Source organism: Leguminivora glycinivorella, chromosome 1 (assembly GCF_023078275.1).
Source record: "Leguminivora glycinivorella isolate SPB_JAAS2020 chromosome 1, LegGlyc_1.1, whole genome shotgun sequence".
Classification (NCBI taxonomy): domain Eukaryota; kingdom Metazoa; phylum Arthropoda; class Insecta; order Lepidoptera; family Tortricidae; genus Leguminivora; species Leguminivora glycinivorella.
In genome coordinates, this window is record NC_062971.1 from 4,564,220 (window position 1) to 4,588,022 (window position 23,803).

At 38.6% G+C, this 23,803-nt stretch overlaps 1 protein-coding gene across 3 annotated transcripts in view; it reads right to left on the reverse strand.

Annotated features, from left to right (window-relative positions):
* Positions 1–381: 381 nt before the first annotated feature.
* Positions 382–23,803, reverse strand: part of LOC125233229 (RNA polymerase II degradation factor 1-like) — a 36,745-nt gene continuing 13,323 nt past the window's right edge. Inside the window, exons 1-4 of one of the 3 annotated variants that reach the window (XM_048139189.1) lie at positions 6,814–7,249; positions 5,618–6,650; positions 2,393–5,280; positions 382–1,885 (exon numbers count right to left, since the gene is read on the reverse strand). In XM_048139189.1, the coding sequence (XP_047995146.1) occupies positions 1,777–1,885; positions 2,393–5,280; positions 5,618–6,646 (4,026 nt within the window). In that variant the 5' untranslated portion in view covers positions 6,647–6,650; positions 6,814–7,249 and the 3' untranslated portion in view covers positions 382–1,776. Of the gene's footprint in view, positions 1,886–2,392; positions 5,281–5,617; positions 6,651–6,813; positions 7,250–10,555; positions 10,596–23,803 lie in introns of those variants that run through there. The other 2 variants (XM_048139269.1, XM_048139345.1) reach the window with 2 other exon arrangements.

Below are 23,803 nucleotides of genomic sequence, written 5' to 3' on the forward strand. Positions count from 1 at the left end.
CACCTGTTCAATGAGTTTTCATTAAATGATCACACTAACAGGGTGTTTTAACGTTGCTTTGTTTCCTAGTTTTCTCCAAAAAAAAAAAACGGAATAAAACCTATGATGTTTCATACAAAAATATACTCCAGGATCGAGTACTATCAGCCGTAAAAATATCCGTGACTAATTTGGTAACACCTTATATAAAGGGACATACCTTTACCCACTTACATCTAGAGAGGTATGGATAAAGGGACTTCGTTTTACCCATGCACTTGTATTTATGGATAAATTGGGTCTGTCCACGCTAAGTGGACATCGACGATAAACCTGTACCATATGTATTCACTTAGTAACTATGGTCAATTAATAAAGGGGTGTGTAATAAATAAATATAAATATATATTAATTGTTTATATTTTATTAAATAAAACTCAACAATAACCTCACAAATAACGTAATCAAATAAAGGACGATATGTTGTTACTATTTAATGGACCATGCACTTTATATCTAAACCAAAAAGGATATTAAATACACATCTTGAGTTCGTGATCTATGAATTAAATAAATTGTCAGTAGGTATATAAAATAAATTACTTAGTACGGGTACAAATGTGCTTAGCCATTTTTCTCTAAAAATAAAAATGGAAAGTCACAAGTATACAACCTAACGCCATCTACCGATGAGGAGAGAAGAATAAAACTGGTCGGGGTTCACTTCCGTGCCCCCATATCCATTATTTAAGTCCTAACCGTCGTTTCTACGGAAGAATCCCGGAATTCACTTTAAAATCTATATGTAAGGATTTCACCCGACATTTGTAACTGAATCGACAGGGAAATTTTGTTAGAACTCCAGAAGATAAGCAGGTAATAACATTTATAGAATTTCTTACTAAATTTCTAAATTATATTTGGGAAATGTAAAACGCAAGTAACGCAACATCATCCAAAAATACATGATTATGTTAACAGTCATTTAAATATCACATTGAGACATGATAGATACACGAGTATTGTGACGGATCCAAAATCCATCCGAAGAAACGACATTTATTTTTAAATAGTATAAAAAACCTGCCTAATCGAAGTAAATTAGTTGAAAATGAAGCTGAAATGCATTCGTAGTTACAATAAGGTAAGATAAGAGGAGTTAGCTAACTAGCGAGAGGCTAGTCTACGTTAGCGAGGACACGTATCACATGGCGTATAGCACAGATTAGATCAACTATAAACACACTTCCTATTATCGATCCTGCTCACACTACAGTTGATTTCTATACACATTTGATTAGGAAAAGGAAAGTACTACTCAACCCGGTAGTCTTAAAACGATTTTAAGTACATAAATTAACTACCGAGAGTAGTTGTCTTACTTGTCATTCTTCGAATTAATACTTTTGAAATAATTCAGAATATTAAATAACCCACGATAATTGGAAGCGATAGTAATAAATACGAAACCTGTACATGTAACGATTAATTAAACATGGAAGGCACGCCTTACGTATATATTGAAACCGTATACATTATTGTGAAAGAAGAGAAAATTAATAAATAGCGAGTTACAGATAAGAAGTCTAACAGAGGCTACCTTATATCTAAATTTACACCATCGGTCGTTTCGATTTGTACATCTTACATTAAACTATAGCACATGGCATATTTCGTAACGAACTCCCAATTTGAATGCATTGCTTTCGCAACGCAGCAAATGTTTTCAAGTATTTACGAAATGTGCCAGGTGGTCGCGTATTATGTGCATTTATGTTACAGACTTAAGATTAGGGCCTATTCCTCGGTGCCCGTGATCCACTGCAGGTATTTGAAGGAGCGCGACTGTAGCGGGCTGGCGCGGGAGTCCAGGCCGTAGGTGCGGGGGTGGTGGTAGTGCTGCTCTCTGTAACGCGAACGTACAAATAAATAATCATTTATTTCAATCCGTAATAAATAATCTAATCTACCTATCTACCCTTGAAGAATCCACAAAATATTATATTATTAACTATAAAAGTCAAAGCAGTAGACTTCATTAAACAATAGTGTGTAGGAAATCGACAATTGAGATGAAAAAGGTAACTCGCGTAAAATTGTCGCAGATCGCTCGACATGTTTCGCTCTATGTCCATTTTTAATATTATGTCAGTGTCTCACGGTAGTTTTATTATTAAAATGAAAATAAAGTACTTATGGTTTTTGAATAGAACATAAATCTGCTTATTAAAATGTATTAATTTGAGTCTGTGTGGAGAGAGTTATAGAATGTATAGTGTATGGGCACTCTTGCATTTCACAACTCTTGTTTCCGGAGTCCGGACAAACTTTATCGAAAATGCCATTGATTTACTATGTACATACGTCACTTCATCACATTAACAAAACACAACAAAAGATAAATAAAACTCACCTAGGTTCAGCTGAGGCACGTGCGTGGTAAGCAGGCACATTGGGGTTGTGGTAACCCTTGGAGTGGGGAGCGTTGGCCGGCGTGAGGGTCTGGCCCTGCACGGGCTGGTGCTCGGACAGGATCGGCCCGCTGTAGCTGTTGGGGTTGAAGCGGTCCACCGACACGCCGCGCGCCCTCTCCGGCGCCGGCGCCTCCGCGCTCTTCACGTACGAACTCACTGGCCTGTTTCTACCCAAAGTATTGCTCTTTGCCCATTCCTGAGATTCAGATACCAATTCAGATTCGAAACTCCTTTCGCGCCACGACTGCGGCCGAAGGGTCTGGCTCCAGGATGGCGTCGACGTAAACTTCGCGCTCGGGGTAGCGGGCTTGGCGTAGTTGGGCTCGGATTCCCACGGCGGGTTCACGGACGTTTGCTGCGTCTGGTATTGAGTCTGAGAAGTCTTCTCTGTAAATTCTCTGAGCTCCTTGCGCCACTGCGGCTCCACCGGCTCGGCCGGCTGATCGTTGTTATCGTAATAATACTGTGGAGACGGGTCGGGTTGAGCTTGGTATTTACTCTCGCCGGGTACGTAGTTAGATTCTGGAACGGTGATGTAACGTCTTTCATATTCGCTATAATACGTTTTGCGGCCGGGTTGTGGAGGAGGTTCTGTGACATTTACGTTTTTAACAAACGACTGATTTGGCGCCGGTGGCACGTAGGCTTTAGGAGGGGGCTTGGAGAATTTGGATTTAGCCGGTGTCCATCCCGGATGTGTGTTGGGGCTAAACGTGCTTGTTGCGGGCGGTGGTTGCGGCGCATCTGCTCTCGGCTGGTAGAAGCTCGCCGTAGCAGGAGCTACGTAATTGGGGTCCTGTTCCCATGGAGGAGGGACGTATGAAGAAGAATACTGCTGTGAAGACTTCTGGTAGTTTTGAGTATCGTACGATGAGTATGATTGATTCGGTTGAACGTTTATTGTTGGGACAGTATCAACGGAGCTAAGGTTGTTATTGCCCCAGTTTGATGGCTGAGGTGTGTAGGACGGATAACTGCTTTGTTGGTAAGTGTTTGACACTTTGGAGTAGTCTTGGGTACTTTGAGTGTAAGAGGGCTGGTATTGTGGCTGAGGCTGATGCTGGGGCTGAGGCTGAGGCTGAGGTTGCTGCTGGCTCCACAGCTGGCTGGCGGGAGGGGCAGAGGTGGGCGTCACATTATTATAGAGAACATTCTCACTTCTGTTCTGCTGGTACCACTGTGAATTGGAGATTTTACTCGGTTTAACATTGCTGACATTGACAACTTCCGATTGAGGTTCTTGAGCCCACCTGTTTTGTTGGTCATAAGATTGATTGATCGATTGATTGCTATACTGGCTGTTGTAGTTGTTTTGATATATTTCTGAGCCTGGCATCTGGCGTTCTGTGCTTAGCCTTTCTAACAGCAAGCTGTGTCGTCTCTCTGTTTTCGGTGGTTCAGGAGTGTAGGTGGGTTGGTAAGGTTTCGACGGAGAAATAGAAACTCGGTCACGATTGGGCGCAAAGTAAGTTTTCATTGTGGGAGGCCCGGATTGGGTTATTTGTTCATAAGCTTTGTCTAACGTCTTAGTTGTGCGGTTGACGGTGACAATATTTTCAACTCTATTATATTCTGTTTGAGTACTCAATGAACCAGCAGGTGCTGTAGTGTTTTTGATAATTTCGGTATTTTCAGTGTGAGTTCTTGACACTGTTTGTGCCTCACCTATTGGTTTAATTTCGACATCTTCCACCTTTTCAAGCGGGATTGATGGTTCCCTCAGTGGCACTTTTCGCTCTGGTTGCGGTGCGGCCTGAGCTGGTTCCTCGGGTTTTACTTCTTTAGGTTCTGGCTTTTCTTCTTTGGGCTCTGGTTGTGGTTCAGGTTTAGGTTCTTGTTTTTCAACTGGAGTTGGTTTAGGTGCCTCCTCTGGCTCTGATTCTATTTCTTCTTCTGTATATTCAGATTCTTCATCTTCTTCTTTAGGCTTAGATTCTGGTTCCGGCTCCGGTTTTGGTGCCGGTTTCTTAGCATCTGCTTTTACATCTTCCTCGGCTTCTTCATATTCTTCCTCTTCCTCTGCTTCTTCTTCTTCCTCTTCTTCTGTTTTCTTTGTAACTTCTACTTGTTTGCTTTCTGTGGGTTCAGGTTTTTTTACAACAACCGCCTCTTCTTCTTCCTCCTCTTCCTCGTCCTCTTCTTGTTCTTCCTGCTTAGGTTCGGATTTTACTTCGGGAGCTGAAACTGGTGTCTTTGCGACAACAACTTCTTCTTCTGTCACGTCTTCTTCTTCTTCATCTTCTTCTTCTTGTTTGACCGCTTCTTGTTTTAGTTGAACTTTTTCAGCCGTTTTCACAACCACTTTAGTCTCTTTAACAGGTTCAACGACTTCCTCCTCTTCCTCTTCTTCCTCCTCTTCCTGGTCATTGGATTGCACTTCTACTACTTTTTTCGTTGTTGTAGTTACTGTGCTTTCTGTTTTGTTAACAGTAACTTCTTTGTGACCATTTTCTTTGACAACAGCAGGTTTCCTTTCTTCTACTTCTTCTTCCGCTTCTTCTTCCGCCTCTTCTTCAACTTCTTCCTCAGAATGTTCTTCTTTAGGAATAATTCTAGTTTCGGTTTTAGTTTTGATGGATGTCTTGCCATCTGTAGTAGTTTTGGTAATTGTTTTAGTTATTTCTTCTATTGAGCCATCTGGTAAACTTTTTTTCGAAACTTCAACTCTTGTTTCAACTTTGGTGCCTGATTTTTTTGCCGGCAACTTAACGGTCAACTCTGCCTCGGCATCACTATTTTGATTTCCATTTTGTTCTTCAGCATTAGTTGTTGACTCTTCAACTTTTCTTTCCTTTTTCACTTGCTTTTTGACCACTTTCACTTGTTTCTGAAACATAAAAATAGTTATTAAGTTACTTCAATGTAATAAAGATATTTTTAAGTTTTTTATAATTATGAAATGATTTGCTATACTGTATATTATTTATTTGACTCAAAAATGACAATTTTGCCAAAAGTGTGGAAAAAGATGCCAAAAAATACCAAGTATTGTATTTATGTAAAGTAAACAACATGAACTCACTATATTTCTTAACGACAAGTTCAATTTAAACGACATGTTGTTAAGACTTCTATAAATCTTTAACATTGTATACTAAATACGCATAGCAGATTAGATAAACACATAAATATATATAAATGTAATATGTATACAGTAATTTTACATCAACCTGATCGTCACTGATGTCCGACAGATCCGCAACAGGTTTAGTTTCTAAGGAATCGTATACTTTTATAGTCACTTCATTATCAGGTACTTGCACAATAACATCTGATTCGTTATTTTCATCCTTATCGTCAAACATATTTTCTAATGTTTTTGTTTGGGATGTATTCTCACTATTTATTGTCAACGGACTTCTTGCTGTTACACTAGTATCTAATGATATCGGTTCAATACTTAAATCTGTTGCATTACTAATTTCTGGTAACATAGGCGTTTTACAGTATTCTTCGTTTTTATTTGAAGGTACGTTTTTATCTCCGAGATATTCACATGTAACATTAGCATTTGAATCCAGTAAGTTTTCTTTGGGTTGAATTTTCGTTTCCTTTATCGGGTCATTTAATTTCATAGTTAGTTGAGACTGTAAGGGTTGCGAAAAGTTGTTATTTTCCTCAGTTTTATGAGGCAAATTAGGTGTTGTAGTAAAATATTCCGCCTCAAAACAGATTTCTGGCAATGCTGGCGCCGTATACCCATCACTGCCGTAGCTCGTTCTCGCTGTGCTATTATTTGGCGAATAACCATAGTCAAACATCGATACAGGTCTGTTGTTGAATGTGTTTGTTTGGGAAAGCTGCGGCGCAGTTTTGTTTATGTTGTTCTGAACTTGCGGTACGGGTTGTGGGTTCATGAACTGCGGCGCCTGTGGCGCTTTTTGAGATTCGCGGCTGGGGTTACTTCTCGACCTCAGTAGAGATTTAGGGTTGGCCGGCAACGTAAAGCCGGCTGGCAACACTTGAACCGGCAAGCAACTGAAGTTCGGTACAGCCACTGGAGTGGACGGAGTCGGCGGCGACTGTATCTGATTGACCGGCACTTCGGGAACACCCTGGTTCATGGCGTTCCTCATCAACCTCTGCGCCATACGCTCGGATTTGATCTGCGAGAGGTCCAGGCCTCCCGGCAGGTAAGAGAAAGGCTTTCTCTCCTGGCCCATCGCGCCGTGCAACGCCGACGGCGGATTCATATCGCTGAAATAAGTTTTCCCAAATTACAATCGAATTTACGTTTATTGCACAGTTTATGGCCAGTATAAATATTCCAGTAAAAATGCCCGAGGCATCGAACGGACGTATACAATAGTTCGATTTGGCAAATTGACAAAACAGTAGAAAATAGATATGAGTTACTCACGAGGTCCGATGCTAACCGCACGATATTATATTTACTTCCTGTGTGCAGGGGGCGGGCGGTTTGCCCGCGGTTCACGTCTGACACTGTGGCACTAGTATCGCTTTTCACATGGTGGGTTTATGTGACAGGTCGCGTATATTCGAGGCGGAACAGAGAACATGCAGATATGAATGCGGCGAGCGGTTAATTTTAGCGCGGAGTTGTAAACGGGCCGGTACGTTTGAATCCGGGAGGCGCGAGGCGGCGCGTGCGCCGATGGCCGCCTACTGCCGTCTGCGCGGACCCGCCATGTATTTTGGTCGCGGCCCCAATATTAATGGACGCCTCGTCTACAATTTGTCTTGGCCGAATCGTCACAACAACGGCCGATACTTCCGACTTCACGAATATTGTTTATGCATTTCTGCGGCTCCATTCACTTCTGTCCCATCTGTCGCCTTATCACCGAGTTCTGCTACAATAAAAGTGAAAACGTACTGTGCCGTACGCGCGAGTTATTTTTGTACGCATTCAGTCTTTAGAAGGTCGGTCGTATTCGATACGACTTAAATAGCGTTTCGTTTTTGGATTTAATTAATCGCCATCACTAAGGAAATAACGTTTTTAATTTGTCAAGATTTGAAATATTTAATGCGTAGATAATAATTGTGGAAGTATAAGTTTGTCAGGGGCCGTCCAACTCGATGTGATACTTTCGTAGAGCCAAGAATTAAACAGGATTCTTAATGCTGAAATTATCTAGACTTGTCAGGTTCACCCACCTTCTAGGAGGGAGAAATGTGTTAAAAGCGGCGAGTAAGATTTAGTGCGAACAGCGGCGGCCCCACTGTTACTCTTGGCTCTCCACCAAACATCTGATTCGATGTTTCCTAGATTCATTGCACATTTAATGTTTGATTAAAGGCTATTGAGACTGCACGAGTATCATGTTGCAATTAAATAGTCGTGTAATGTAATAAAATGTTTATTCTTTAAATACACTGCGGTGTAAAACTGTAATTTTATAGGTTTGTGTGGTTAATAAAACAAACAATTAGAAAGTATTGTTTTTTATTAGTGTTGGAATGGCAGAATTTTTTTGACGACATTTATTAAAATAACTTGTTGTAAATAAACATTGGTTCGAGAGTATTATGGTTGGTTTAATATAATTTAAATATTTTCCATTGCAGTTTCAGTATCAGGATTTTCCAGTTTCATCAAAGAACAAGGTAGATGAAAATATTGACAAGTATAATTATGGTACTCATAAATATTTTATTTTGTGGATGCGATCAATCCGGTCTTCGAACTAATGTAAGTAAGTAAATTTATCCATTAAAAATACAAAGTTTTACATATCACACAGGCAATGTCCGGTGGGCTCCAAACTAGGCTAGGCCTGTATCTTGCAGCCCACAAAATATAAATGTATAATTTATTTAAAAAATATCATGTAAATTAATTAAATAAATTATTCATGAAATAAAACTATGGAAACGGATTAAATCGCGTATAATGAATTTACATCCCGACGTTTCGAACACTTTACAGCATTCGTGGTCAACGGGTGACTGAGGAAAAATTACAATGTGCAAAAGCTACCCACATACAAGAAATATTAACGAACCATGACCACAAATAATATAGATTTTTAAGGCAGGTTCACACACTATTAATAAAGCTAGTTATACAATATTCAAAAAATTTACCATTACTATGTTAAAAAACAATTAATCTACACAAAATTGACAAAAACAAACTGCAAATGTCCAACACCATACAACACAAATGTCTCACAGTCTTCGTCGTGCTTGTTTCATTATTAGTTTTATTTCATGAGTAACTATCGCGGTAACCGAAGACAATATTAAATAAATTATTATCAATAAATGAATATGAATATGAAATGAAGTCTGATTTAAAAGCCGCACAGTTTATCGCTAAACATAGTAAACAATAAATATTTACGAAACAATTAGTTTAATGGACGTTACTTTACTCCACTACGAATTAAAACAATAATTGTTGATTGGCCAATGCGCGCTAGAATAACGTGCTCATTTATTTTTAATTGTTTCCGTTTTTTAAGACACTTTCAGTACCTATTTATTACATTTGCCAATAATATTAACATTATGAAGTAGCACACTACACGAGTGAGAATGTACCTAAACAGTGTAAGAATTCGCAATAATATTTTACGTAATATGCCTAAGTATTTATTGTCTGATATGTCATAACTTTCAGTGCCATAATGAAAAGTAAATAGATAATGTAACTATTGTCCCAGATTTATAACACTTTTTACTTAAAAACAATATTTCGCTTACTTTAAACATAATCTAGCACATGTTACATTTTTGCGGATCTTCGTTAGTGAGTATTTTACGATATTAATTTATCACTCAGGATTTACTTATTATGACATTTATCATTCATTTTTATTTTTAAACTAGTGCTGTGGCAGTCTCTCATTTCGATTCAAATGACATTTCAGTAAGTTGATAGAAATCGTACATTTGTTTAAGCGCCTCCTTGTACAATAGGGCCTAATCGATTCAACCAATTCGAAATTAATCGTTAGATTTGGCAAACGATACGTCTTAGCCACATCGCAACATACTTCAAAACAAATGTGTCAAAAATGTGAACTTACAAATCCGGGACAATATTAAGTCCTTTATATTACTAAAATCCAATATGAGATTTTCGTCTCCATTCTAATAGGTCATTGAAAGAAACGAGACCTTTCAAGTTTTTCATGACTGAAATTAAAGAAGTACGAGTAATTGAAATGGTGTGAATAGATTTATTTATAAGTAAAGTAAGCTGTACACGTTGAGTTACGATAGTGCTCTTTATTATACTTAGGTACTGTGGTTGAGTTAAAATGTAACTGACGATGACGATCGAGGTAAATTTTAAATGGTTATGGCCTATTCAACATATATAATTTTGTGCGCTGGGCCTATAGCCAATTCAGTACAATAAAATTGGTAACATTCCATAGCATCGTATTTAGATAGGTTCATCTATCCCGATCTCCGTCACTCTAACTATAAACGAGTGAGTCGACAAGTCTGACACCATTAGTAGATTCTCAAGGCGTGGGCCCAGACTTGCTTGAAGTCTTTAATAATTTCTAAGAACTCTCAGAAAGGCCTAAAAGGGTGGATTTGTTGTTCTTTTGATTTGTCCTTTGGCGATGGTGGAAATTGAAAACAGTTTATCATAGTGGCATTTAATATGCTTTTGACGTTTTCAAGTTGTTTACTTCCTTTTGATATACTCGAGAATTTGTCGACGAAGTTTTCCTTGTTAGGAGTTTTTATAAAAATTGTATAAAAATACATAATAATATGAATAATATGTCGTGTTAGGTATTTATAATGTGTCCCATGTTTGATATAGAATAACGATGAGATTAGCATGCATTGAGTAGTTATAACTAAGGTATAAACTGTAAACAATGTTTTACTTAAATGTAAAGGAGTCCACAGATTACTCCATCGTAGGATGACGTTATTAGACAAACTGAGATCGACCGGAAAATTCGTAATCTGGAAGGCCCTTTAGAGCACTTCATACATACAAATGAAACTTTTTTAAATATTTATAAATATGGACTCGTTCGTTTAAGGCCCACTTGCACCAACCACTTAACTCCGGGTTAGTGGGCTCTCAACTGTGAAATTCCATATAAAATGGTGGGTTAACCGTCCATTTTATACATAAGATAATATTGTGACGGAAAACTTACAGTGACTTCAGTTGTCGCGGACTCCCCGTTTGTCGCCATCCTGTGAACAAACAAGAAACAATGTTTCAAAAAAGCGTTATCAATAGGGGTTTGTGTTTAAAATGCTGCGTACGGAACATCTCTAACAGAAAATGTATAACAACATCCTCGATGACATATCTATTTGTAAGAAATAATGAAAATGACCTATGATGAAAACATACTCATTTTTTTATTTTGGTGTTAACATGGATTTTATTAAACCGTTTTTTGGCTCATAAGTATAAGTGAACAAAAATATACACGTGTGCCTTTTTATTATGAAATCGCACTTGTTTATTATATTGGTGGTGACGGGTTAAGAATTTTACCACCCCCTTTCTTCCCGTGGGTGTCGTGAAGTCGACTGTGGGATATTGGGTTAAATTGTGGCGGAGGCGAGAGGCTGGCAACCTGTCACTGCAATGTCTCAATTTGGATTTCTTTCAACCCCTTTTTGTCAAGAGTGGCGCTGAAACTTAGTAGTTCATGTGCTCTGCCTACCCCTTTATGGGATACAGGCGTGAGTATATGTATGTATGTGTTAATATTAACTAGTGACATATAAATATGTACCACTACTATAAATATGTATGTCGATATGAGCTCGAAAACAATAGTATTTTATACAATCGTGATATAATACAAAGCTTTTCAGTCGAGTAGCATGTTTAGGCCACGAAGCTTGCTGAGTGGCCTAATAGTACGGTACGAGAGTGAAAAGCTTAATTATATCACTATTGTATACAATATTTTTTCTACGAGTCATCATCTTCATCATCAATGGACGGAAATATCATCATTCATGCAAGTTAAAATTAATGTTAATAGAGTCGTTCACCGTTGTATCAACATCGAATTACCTAGCAACCAATTGTTTGTAATAACCGTCTCTGATTGGCCGATAACGCGACAGATAAAAAAAATGTGTTTCAGATGCAGGAAAATTTGCCAGGTATCGCAAATTAGTATAGAAATTGTATGAAGTTCTATTTTTGAAATTATTTCAGTTAACTAAAGTCAACTATAATGAGCTTATTATAATTGAGTCGGAACTGCCATAGAGTATCCAACACTGAAAAGTTAGCACTTATAGTTTAGTCTGTGGTGTCCTAATTGACAGATTACAATCGACAAGTAGAAAAAATCTATTTCGATCTCTAATGTGGACATATGAATTATGATAAAGTTCGTTCGCCCCGACCCCGACAGGTACCGCCATAAAAAATATCGGCCACGGCGAACGCAAGTTTAATGTGCACTATGAATACTACGCAACACAATAGTACTAAACATGTTCCTCGGCCGCAAGCTGTACTAGTGCAATCGGACAGCCGGGTGGCTAGCGTAAACTGTCACTATTGTCACAAAATGGCACATAATCTGACCGAGTGTAAGAAATTCATGAAGGCGCTTCGTAAGGATCGCTGGCGATGTGTGAAACGTAACAATGTTTGCTTCAAATGTTTGATAGCTTGTCACGGGGCCGAATCCTGCTCCGCTCCTGTATGTGACGTAGACAACTGTGGCGGCGAACATCATCGGTTGCTGCATTTTATTGGGCGCAACAGCGATACTCCGCCAAGCACGGAGTCGACGGCAACTTCAACGACGACGTCGGCTGCTACACCCACCGAAGAGACCGTGAACCACGTGAAGACGGCCACAGTGTTTTTAAAGGTAGTTCCGATACAGTTTCACGGTCCTAAAGGCGTTTTCAATGTGAATGCCTTCATTGATGACGGATCTTCAGTGACGATGGTCAGTCGCGAGCTCGCCGACCGCGCCGGGCTGCGCGGCCGCCGCGAGTCAATGCTCGTACGCGGTGCGTGGAAAGGTGACGACTCAGTGCATGACGCTACAGTGTTCGATATTAATATATCAAGTGAAAATGGTGAAGTGCATAGCATTAAGGCCCGTGGTGTATTAGATTTAGACTTACCACAACAAAATGTATCCCATATAGACTTTGATAAGTATTCACACCTAAAGTCACTTAAAAATAAGTTGTCACATGCTGTTGATTTGAAGCCCCAAGTATTGATAGGGCAAGATAACTGTCACCTGTTTATTCCTTTAGAGGTGTGTGTAGGAAAACGTAATGAGCCGTTAGCTACCCGAACACCCCTAGGCTGGGCTGTCCATGGTCCAGTGCGGGTCCCACGTGTAAAAAGCTCAACATCGCATGTACACACGACGCTGCTCTTGACCAGTGCACCTGTGGCTGAATCGAAACTCGGCCTCCACGAGTTGCACGAGATGGTGAGGCGCTCTTTTAGTATAGAGGCCATGGGTGTAGCAGGTAAGCTAGGGCAGAACAGCGACGACGTGGCCGCCCAGGCAAAGCTTGAGCAAACTGCGACGCTCATCAACGGTAAGTGGCAAGTAGGATTACCTTGTAAGAACGACAGTTGTAACTTACCCGAGAGCTTTGAACGGATAATGGTTCTTCAACGGATGGCAGCTCGAAGAGGTTGGCCGCGATGTTTATACTCTGATCCTAATGTGCGGGGCGCTAATTCGAAGTTGAAGATAGCCAAACAAGAATTAGATGACGATGTCTTGAAGAGAGAAGCTGCGAAGAATGGAATCCGGTGCATATTTATTCCATCCGCTAGTCCCCATTGGGGTGGGACACGGGAAAGATTGGCGCGCAGTGGAAATACTTCACTAAAGGTTATTTTAAGGGAAAGAGCGCCTAAAGATGAAACTTTGAGCACTCTTATAGCCGAGGCAGAGAATATTGTGAACTGTAGGCCCTTGACTCACGTCCCTGTTGAACCTGGAAGTGATGAGGCTTTGACGCCAAATCATTTTCTCCTCGGCACGTCGTCCAGCTCACCTATATTAAGTGGTAAGTCAAGTGTTCCCGGGAGCAGACGGTCGTGTGCGCATGGTTGAGCTAGACGAAATCGGGTTTGTTGAGGCGTTCCGCAACACGTGTTGCACGAATCCCAGTAGGTAATGAGTGCTGAGCCAGCACTGGGGTGGGATGTGTAAGCGACAGGCTCAGCGTCGGCCTCCTTGGTCTGCCAAGCACCAGGGAGGTTCGTCGGCAGCGCGCGCACTGGCCGTGTGCGCGGCGGCCGATTATAGTTTTTCTTTTGTTTTGTAGTTGTCAAAATTCTTCTCTAGCGATATACTGCTACGCAGCACTTTATGTTGATTTTTGTTTAGTTTTCGTCTTGCAAAAAGTTATTCCATATTGTAAATCTGTGTAAATATATATTGTGAATTGTGCCTAACCTGTGACTTGTAAATAAACTGTATATAGAACCTTGCGTGTATATAATTTTCATCACCCGCGGCCCGCACTGTCTACATCACTCTTACTCTCAACACTTTCATAGAAAAAGTTTTATAGCATAATCGCATTACGTTATCTAGTTTGTTTGAACAGATGGTAGTAAAATAAATGGAAGATAGATCAATATTTACTAGATACCTGCTTACGTAACAGCACAGTATAATAAAGAGTACTATCGCACAGTATGGCCAGTTGTCCACTCCCGCTCCTCGCTGAAAGTGCCGCCCACCCCTCTTGGTCACCTCACAGTTACCACCTGTCAATAACGCGAACAGTCGACCTGTCATATCTCATACAAGCATGGTACGCGTTCACGTACACGAGCTTAGAATGTGTGCTAGGAACGCGCCTTCATATATTTGATCGCCAGTGTCCGAGGTGTAATAGTATAAGCTCTAATATAGTCTATATTGTCCCAGAGCTGTAAGAACCTCTTTTGGACACATGACAGCGTCCACAAAACGTAAACTCGCGCAACGTCAAATAATTGCAAGAATTGGACTATTTTTTAACCTACAGACATTGGAACGTACAATCCTACAGGGAAAGAAAGCTTTAATAGGATTCGTCCAGTTTCGTCCAGTTTTCTTTCAACATTTTACCTAACGCTAAGTGCGTTTTCACATTATCCGATCCGATATCGGATGTCGGACCGACATCCCATATATGTATTTACGCCGCCATCTTTGATTTTTTCCTTTAAAATCCTTCCTACTTCCGATATCGGATCGGATAACTTGAAAACGCACTAACGCTAAGGTAAGAAGCGCTTGGCATCCGTTAGCTCGTTGGGTGGACGACATCCGAAAAATTGCGGGTCACAACTGGATGAGACTAGCTCAGGACCGGGACAAGTTGCGTATTAGAAGAGAGGCCTATGCTCAGCAGTGGGCTATAAAGGGCTGATATGATGATGATGAAGTGTATTTTCGATAAAAAAATAAACAAAACGATCAAACTCTTTTCCTTTCATGCTTTGATGACATGACACAAAACTGTCATTAAACACATAGATTAAACACAAATCGTGCAAACCAGGAATAGACTAAAAATCCAGATCAATGATCGGACAGATCGAACACCTTTCAAGATCCTCGTCGGGAACATTAGGCATCAGTCCAGCGGGCGCATTGACCTCGTTATCATCAACTAGTGCCTAAAAATCTATGTCAATAAAGCTTTTAACCTAAAAATACGACTTGCACTAGCCAAAAACTACCACGCATTGTCAGGTTTTGATGTTTAACACAGTTAGAACAGGCCCCGTAGCCGAATGGCATTTCTCCGACGCCAAACGAAAGCGATACGCCGCTGGCTCTGTCGCGCCAATACGCAAGCGCGATAGAGATAGATATCTACTAGCGCTTCGTTTCGTGAGCGTTTCGTGAGCGATTGTGCCATTCGGCTAGCCACCCAGTACCTACTAATATTTTATAAGCGTCTTATTTTCCGTGCCCCATTTCAATTGATTTTTTGATTTAATATCAACTCTTGCGATACCAAAACGCTCACAACATAGTGCTTAAGTGTTCTAAAAATTTACAATGTCACGTAACTTACTAATACAATTATTATAAATACTATATTGTATAGATTAATATCAATTCTGTCTCTAAACTCTACATTAAATTACAATTAAATTTACAATTATTATACAATACATTACAATTAATACCCATATGTCAAGTTACATTTGAATAAAAATAATGACGGGTGTTGCCTCTGCGTGTGTCCCATGATACGGGCAAGGGCAACGGCTCGGTGTACCCCTTACATTTCATTAGTGTCGGAAAGGGCCTCTACGCGTTGGCTTCGGCCCCGCGCACGCCTCCCAAATGTCCGGAACACCATTGATCCGTGATTGGAAAGATTTACAATTTAATTCAATAAAGGTTGACCAAATAACGGCCTACCTACCCTACTACACTAAAACCATTGAACAAGACAATATATGTATATTATATACTTACGTATTTTTACCTTCGACATGTGGAGAACATTTAATTTAATCTTAGGTTTGATAGGTACGAGTTATAATTGAGACGCATAACTTCCCTATATTTTTTCTAAAATCAAAATTACAATTAGTACATTGATCCGAGTATTCCGAGTAGTGATTTAGATACTTAACTCAATTATTATCAAAACAATTAATCGCGGTAAAAGTATTTACCAATATTTATTAACAGTTGGAAAGAACATCCTTAATATCCTTATTACTAGTGGACCTATCAAAATATTAAGTCAAAAAGAACCTGAAAACGAAGAAAATATGATTTTCATCAAGATACTAAAACATCGTACGTAACCTCAGACACAACAGTTGCAAGCAGCCGCCGCAAATGGCGCCACCATCGCACCGCGTCGCATTATGCGCGCGATAGCCAAGAATCTCGGACTTATGTCACATGAACACAATTTTCCTTTCGAGCGAGCTGCAGGCACTCGCGATATTTTGCACAACTTACTGCACTTCGAGTAGGAGGCCGATTCTCTTTGCGACAATTTGATAATGTTTTTTAGAATGGGGCCTCACGTAAGTAATTTTCTTTTCAAGTGATATATCAAGATTAGAGCTTATAAGTAGGTATAAGGATATATGTAAGTAATTTTCATGATCAAAGTCTATGTCGTAGTAGATTAATTTGTGATATTATGGATCTATGGGTTGGTATGGAGACCTATCTGAATCGTTATATTCCTATCCCTGCCCAAATGCTAACATTTCAATGAGATTGTGTAAATATGAGAGATGTCATAGGGCGCGCCTAAAATAATAGGCATATTTTGTAGTAGTTTTATTATTTTCTTACGATTTCGGGCAGTCCTACATTGGGCATTATGTAAGCACCATTCAACGTAAATATTTCACCCGAAGACCGGTGCGCTATGTCTCAAGGTTGTATCAAAATAAGATGAAATCTATATCAAATCTTAAAAGCAGAACAGGGCTCCAAATGTTCCGTGCTACAGAATTTTATCGGGCATTTTGGTAATGTTTAAAACGATTTATCCGGTGTAGAGTGTAGGAGACTTGATTTATTTATTCCAAACAGTGATATGTTCTATGAGACCAGATTACAATCGACATGTCTTTGACGTTATAGCGCGGGTTCAGACAATTTTGATCACCGACCGGTTTGATATAAATTTGGCGCCAAAAGGCGAGTGGCGTGGGTAACAATTTGAGACGAAGCCGAAAATTATTAATAAGTTTTACTAAACTTTAACCCTTAAATAGTATGATTTTTCAAGCGTATATTTAATTTCACTAGAATTTTAACTTAATCAATCCGATTCAAGATTCAAAAATTGCACTTTCAGAAAATGTGATTTGTGTTCAAATGAATCATCAAAGCTGGGTTAATAGGATTGTATATGAGGTTTTCGGGAAAACATTAGAGATATATGTGGCCTGGATAGGATTTACTTACGCCAAAAAGTTCGTGACCCAGTTTCCTAGAAAATCACATCAGTATGGGAAATATAACTAAAGGAGTAACAAACACAAAGTAGCGTTCAGTGAGTGCACCTGACGGACATATTTACCATTATCTTGCATAATATTTTTTGTCATATTTTACCTTCGCATAACAACGCTTGGCAGAATCCTTTTTTCGCAGAATGACTTTTTGCATAAATTTCTTGGCATGCTGTCATTTTGCAGAATTATTTAAAGCAGAGTAATACAATGGCATAATGATAAATACTATAATAGTCGTATAATCGATTAATTGTTTTGTCGAGAATTGTGTCGCATTCTATTGACTTGGCATTCTGTCATTTCGCACAATTGTCTTAGGCAGAATAATACATTGGCATAATGTTGACGCGCAGAATAATGTCACTTAAATGTTTTATTTATTTTTTACATTAAAAAGGAGTTTCTGGTTTACTCACTGTCAACCTAACACGCTCCTCCTCACTTCGCTCGTCGTCGCACCTATACCGACTCTGTGACATATAAGATTTCTGTATCGTGCGAGTATTTTGTCTGGATAGGGATTCTAACCTAATCTACATTTCTGGCAACATGTCCAAATAAATTCGGCGGATCGTCTATTCGGTGCAAAATAAAACTACAGTCAGCAACATGAGTAGGTATTATGCGACATAAAATGTTGCAAAATTAAAGTCGACTATATTAACAGTATGCTATTACTAATTCGGTGAAATGTAATGTATACTATATACAATTCTGCTATATTAAAATCGACAATATTAGTATTCTGCTATCCAGAATTCTGCCAAATGAATGATATATTATGCGATCTAACAGTTATGCTATTTGTACAATTATGCAAAAGTATCATTCGAGTAAAAATGTTTCTGCGAAAGCTGCTATGCCAAATGTATTTCGGACAATCGATATTCTGCAAGATAAAGGGAACCCGTTGGTGGCAAATAAGCATACGATACGGTCCGCCTGATGGAAAGCGGTCACTGTAACCTACGGATGCCTGCAACTCAAAGAGCCTGGGTTAGAAACTTGTACACTCCTGTTTGTTATGATTTTAAGGTCTGGCTATAATTGGAGAGTATTCCAATGGCAATGAGGAATAATTTGATGACCTGGATCTCCAACTAAACGTGCAATCGACGCTTCGTGGTGAAAGATACACATTAAATGCTTGAATAATTTAACCCTCGAGCATTCAGGAAATAAGATAAATTCGTAAATTTCAAATGCATAAACACCACAAATTACATATAATATTTTTAAAAAGCAGTGAGGTTTGTCTCGATGCTCCATTCCGCATCCTTCAATACAGGCATCTCATAAATTTAAATCTCGTATGAACCGGGACAGATGTGTTCTAATGTTAGTTAAGGTCAGACATGTTGCAACTCGGACTGGCAGCTATTTATCAACAAGTTTCAAAGAAAAGCTTTCAACACGCATTTTTGTTTGTTTCTTGAAAAAATATCAGATCATAATCTTAAATAGACACACGATGATAAGACTTTTGTTTAGGCTAAGAACTGGAATACGCAATTTTTTTTCTTTTTTTCGGTTATCCGGTCCTTATCATCTTCATCAATAGAAAATACAATCGAAAGTTAAGTAATGTCACGTGACTCTTCATCGTAGGTACTCGTATCATCACGATGTGATCACGATAATTTAGGACTCAACCAAAAAACTCTACTCACTATTAGAAACTAACTTAGAAATCGGCTACATTACTCATGAAAATTTTAATTAAACTAGTTGCCTTCAAATCTACATCAAACTAAATCAACAAACGTAAATTATAATTTCAGATTTTAGAAAATCTCTTTAGAAAACACTAATTTCATGGGCAGCAGAACACGGGCTTTCACAAAGTTTTATAAACTTGAAACAATGTCAAACGCCGTAATTTTTTCATGGCCCTAAATAGGGAGAGCCCGGAAAGTCAACTTGTAAATCTTCTGAAAAAAGTTTTCGCTTTATTTTCGAGATATTCTACTCCGTTATAAATAAAGTTATTTTCGCCGCCTATGAGGAACATTAATAATGTTTATGCTCTTTTTTTAGTCTGGATACAAGGCATCAAGCTCTAAAGTCGCCGTCAATAGAATTTGTGAACAATGTAAACAAACCTTGTAGTCAAAATGTATGTAATTTCCATTCTAACTCATCAGATACTGGCTGCTGGCTGGCTAAATACATGTGTTATTTAATCAATTCATATCTTATTATGATCCTCAACCTTTAAATAATAAAATTTTGCTAGAATATTGATATTTTATAGAATGGTTTGTTTACATTGTTGAAAATTTCTATTGACGGCGATTTTAGTCTAGGCTAGAACAATTTATCTTGAAACTTTACTTCATTTTATATTATCAAATTTGTTTGATGAATACTGAAGGATATATTTTTAAGGTTCTAATGAAATAATGTGATACCCGTATGAAATTAGTAATCCTCCTAGTACTTATCAAAATTATTTATGCCAGTATAATATTTGATGGTATGTTGTAAGAGATTTATTTCACGTTAAAAATTCATATAAAACTAACACAAATAAAACTACACTATGAACTAATAAATCAAACTATAACTAAGCTAAATCTACCTATAACATAAAACCCTTTAAATAATAAAAAATAGAACCTAAGTTAGAGCCGGCCGGTAGGGCGCCCAGAAGCCTGGCGGCATTGCCGCGCTGAACAGCAATGCCGATGCGCTGGGCAAGATATGCTCCAGCCTTCCGGTCACCGGTATATTGTTGATGCTCAAATAATATTGTTTTGTACTACTTATCGCGCACTTATTACAGTTACCTATCTTCATTTCCGTCATTTCGGCGTAGGTTCATACGAAGATAGAAATCTACTAAAGTCGTACCTCAACCATTTTTGGTCTTGTTCCAAAGTTCCTTAACATAGTCGTACATGTACCAAATGTACGGATGACAAACAAACGATTGTCGCACAGACATTCGGGCCGTTAAACGCCTTATTAATAGCCTAAACACATTTGACAGAGTTCCAAAATATACAATTCGGCGCAGTGCATTCCGTTACATCGTACGGGTTAAGGTTACTTGAGGTAAATGTGCTATTTCTAATCATTTTAAAAAGTTTGGTGTCTAAGAATATAAACCTGGACACTTACTCTCACTCGCATTTACTTTTATCTGAGTTTAGAAACCATTTACTTCGGCCGTAATTTTAGGAGTATCAAATACTCGTACCTATTGAAAGTAATATCAACCTTTCCACCGCAGCATCCAATGTTAAGGTAACTTTCAAATGACAACTGCAACTACGTTATCGTAACTTTACGAAATGAACTCTGTAACGATCACCGTCCTTGATAAAATGATTGACTGATTTATAGAATTATATCTCTAGTAGACAGTTATTTTATCAAGGGAATTGGCAGCGGCATCACGCGTATCAACACCACAGTAATAAAATAACTTGAGTAAAACAGCTGCATAATGTTATACGACTCTTTGAGCAGCAGTTGACAGCCAAACGTCACCCGTTGCATTCATTACCCTAATGTAACATAACTCAAAAATTGTATGCCAATATTTCAGTATTGAGCTACAGATTCATTCGGGATGCCCAATAATACTAATTCAATTCATAATCCGGGGCATTATTCATCGACAATTGGCCGCTCGATATTGATTGATGCGCTCGCGCCGGCCTCAACAAACCCACTCGATTCCAAAACGTCATATGTCCCAGCTAAGTCTAATACGGATAGAAGTTTAGTATACTAGTGCTGTATTGCTGGCGTCTGACCGATATCTGCCGGAAACGTCCGTTGCAGATCATTGGTAATTTTACGTAAATGAACTTGAAATACGCTTATGTAATTGTAAAATATTTTAAGCATTCTCTGTTATTTGTTGTATTTATATGACACACTTGCACAAGGATGCGCATAATTATATAAATGACAGACTCTTTACAGACAGAGGAATCATACTTAGGAACGTCTGAATTAGGAAAAATATTATGTCCAAAATACGTGTTAAGAAAGCTTGGACAACTTTGTTATTTCTATTCTACTTTAAATTTTTCGAGTCATGCATACATAATAAGATGTCTGCGATAACCCTGTCATTATTTCGTATTGGGCCTCCCAATTGCAAATACTTGGATGTCAATCATTGAAAAGGTCGAAAACAGGATTCGTCAGTAAGGTCGGACCTCTTAAGGTTTAACGGACTAAGACATTCCCGAGTCCAGACATTCCTGGACCTTACCATCGATTATTACTTAATCGTATTAAATCTATTGGACCGTGTTTGTAGCTGAAGCGCCAGGTATTTTAATTCGATTAGAATCGACTTTGAATCGGTCTGTGCTTAAGGGTACCTAGAACTATTGGATAACCCTCACGCTTTGTAAAGTCGTGAGGCGAATAACAATAACAGTTTGATTAGGACACTAGCAAGGTGATTTTATAAATGTATAAGCTGGGGCTTAGCCAAGGTGGTAATCGTACGCTAACAAACGCCGCTGTGTGAATCTTTTGAATCCTAATTATACTTTATGTGCAGTATAGTAGCACTGATGATTGTAGTATATTTTTATAAGATAAATAGATTCCCATCAGAGTTTATTCGTATATTTCGACAAATCAAAAGTGCATTTGTATTGATTGGCACGTATTCTTAAATGTCTGGGGTAAAGAATACCATACTTATGTCATTTCAGCTGTTTGAAGACCCTCTTAATGTTTACTTCAATTATTTTACCAGTTATTAATTGGTTCTTATTTATTAACTATTATTTCAAATTAACTCCTTGGAAAATTTGGCACCCTTACCGGGGTGCACCGCATAATAAGACAAATCCTTATGCCGGCTCCACATAATTGTCAAGAACAGCGAATAACTAGCAACAAACACGAGAGTGTAAACCCATGTTTGTCTATTTTGTGTTTGCAATCACATGGCATCAGTGTCGGTTTTTTTACATACATTTTTAATTTTTCACGGCTATTTCCCAGAGAGGTAGGCAGAGATCAGGGATTTCCATTTACTACATCCTGACAAACCGCTTTCGCATCACTTACTTTCATAATGTCCCACATACAGACCTACAACTACATGCTTGTCGATTTCGTTACTAGGTTTTTTACACATATCAAAGAAATGTTCGACAAACTGGTGAGTGCGCAAATGCCGTGTTTATGTTGGGTAGTGTTTGTAATAGAATAAAATAGAATTATAATTTAGATTATGGATATATCCATAATCTTTGTTAATAAACACAGACTAGACAAATTCCCAATGTCACACAGTCAAACTGTGCGAACAGTTTTGGCGGACGTTGTATTTATTTTTAAGTTATTATGTAAAATGCTTATTCAATAAAAAAAATACACCATATTAACTAAAACATAGACGGAATGATGTGCCATGAAATGTTCTCATCTCAGTATTTTGATCGTGACTTTTAGCGTTGATCTCGAGCATGTGTAGCCGGCATTAGGCTTCAGATAATTCTAGACGCCGCTACTAACTGGTGCCAGGCAATAACAAGCGCAGACAATAACTATTGTACACATTATCGTTGGAACGGTGCCTGGCGCGAATGATTTCCCGATATAAGCTCATATTCAGGGATAATGTACATTCGCGAGTGGAAATTAAATGTTATATATATTTATTAGGTATTCATAATGTGGATTTTATACGATATCATTTGACTCGTTTTGAAAAGTGGGATAATTTCTTCATGTTGGCGATAACGAAACAATTTTAATGAGGAGGCAAAGGTTAGGTTTTTAAGGTTAAGACAAATGTTAAGGTTATGACAAATGGCGCCACCCTATTAGTCCATTGCACAGATAAAGAATTTCATACGTGAGAGCAAGAAGATGGTATGTTTTTTTCACACACTTATGAATGACAGTGACATGCCTAGGCACTTGCACAGGCGCCGCCTGGCGGCATAAAATGTGTGTGCCTCCTCATTGATGATGAATCTAATAAGCATAAAAAATGTGTCTGTCTATGGTTACATTTAAAAAGATCACTCTGGCAGCGTCAGTTTATTCTCTTTGAATTCCTGGCTTTTCTTGGTGTGAGAGTTATTTCACTAAGATTCCTATTTGCAATATTATACACGTAGCATGTTACCTACGTACGTCTCTGCGTCCTTTTCGCAAGTTCTGTAAGCGCAACAAAGACACACCGACGCGCTAGGCTATATCACACTAGTATGCTAGGCCCGCTAAAGGTCATAAATGAGGCGACATATGTTTACGAAATCAACTGCAGTTGTGCAATGTGCACTATTATGACTCCTTTTGATGTGATATACGACCTCTATTTATTGTTCCACGAATATTATTTGTGTAGGCTGGATATTATTATGCCAAAGATTATAATGACATGTAGAAACTCAAGATATATGGTTCGAAAGATTGTCTTTCTTCTCACGGAATTATGGTGCTCTGATGT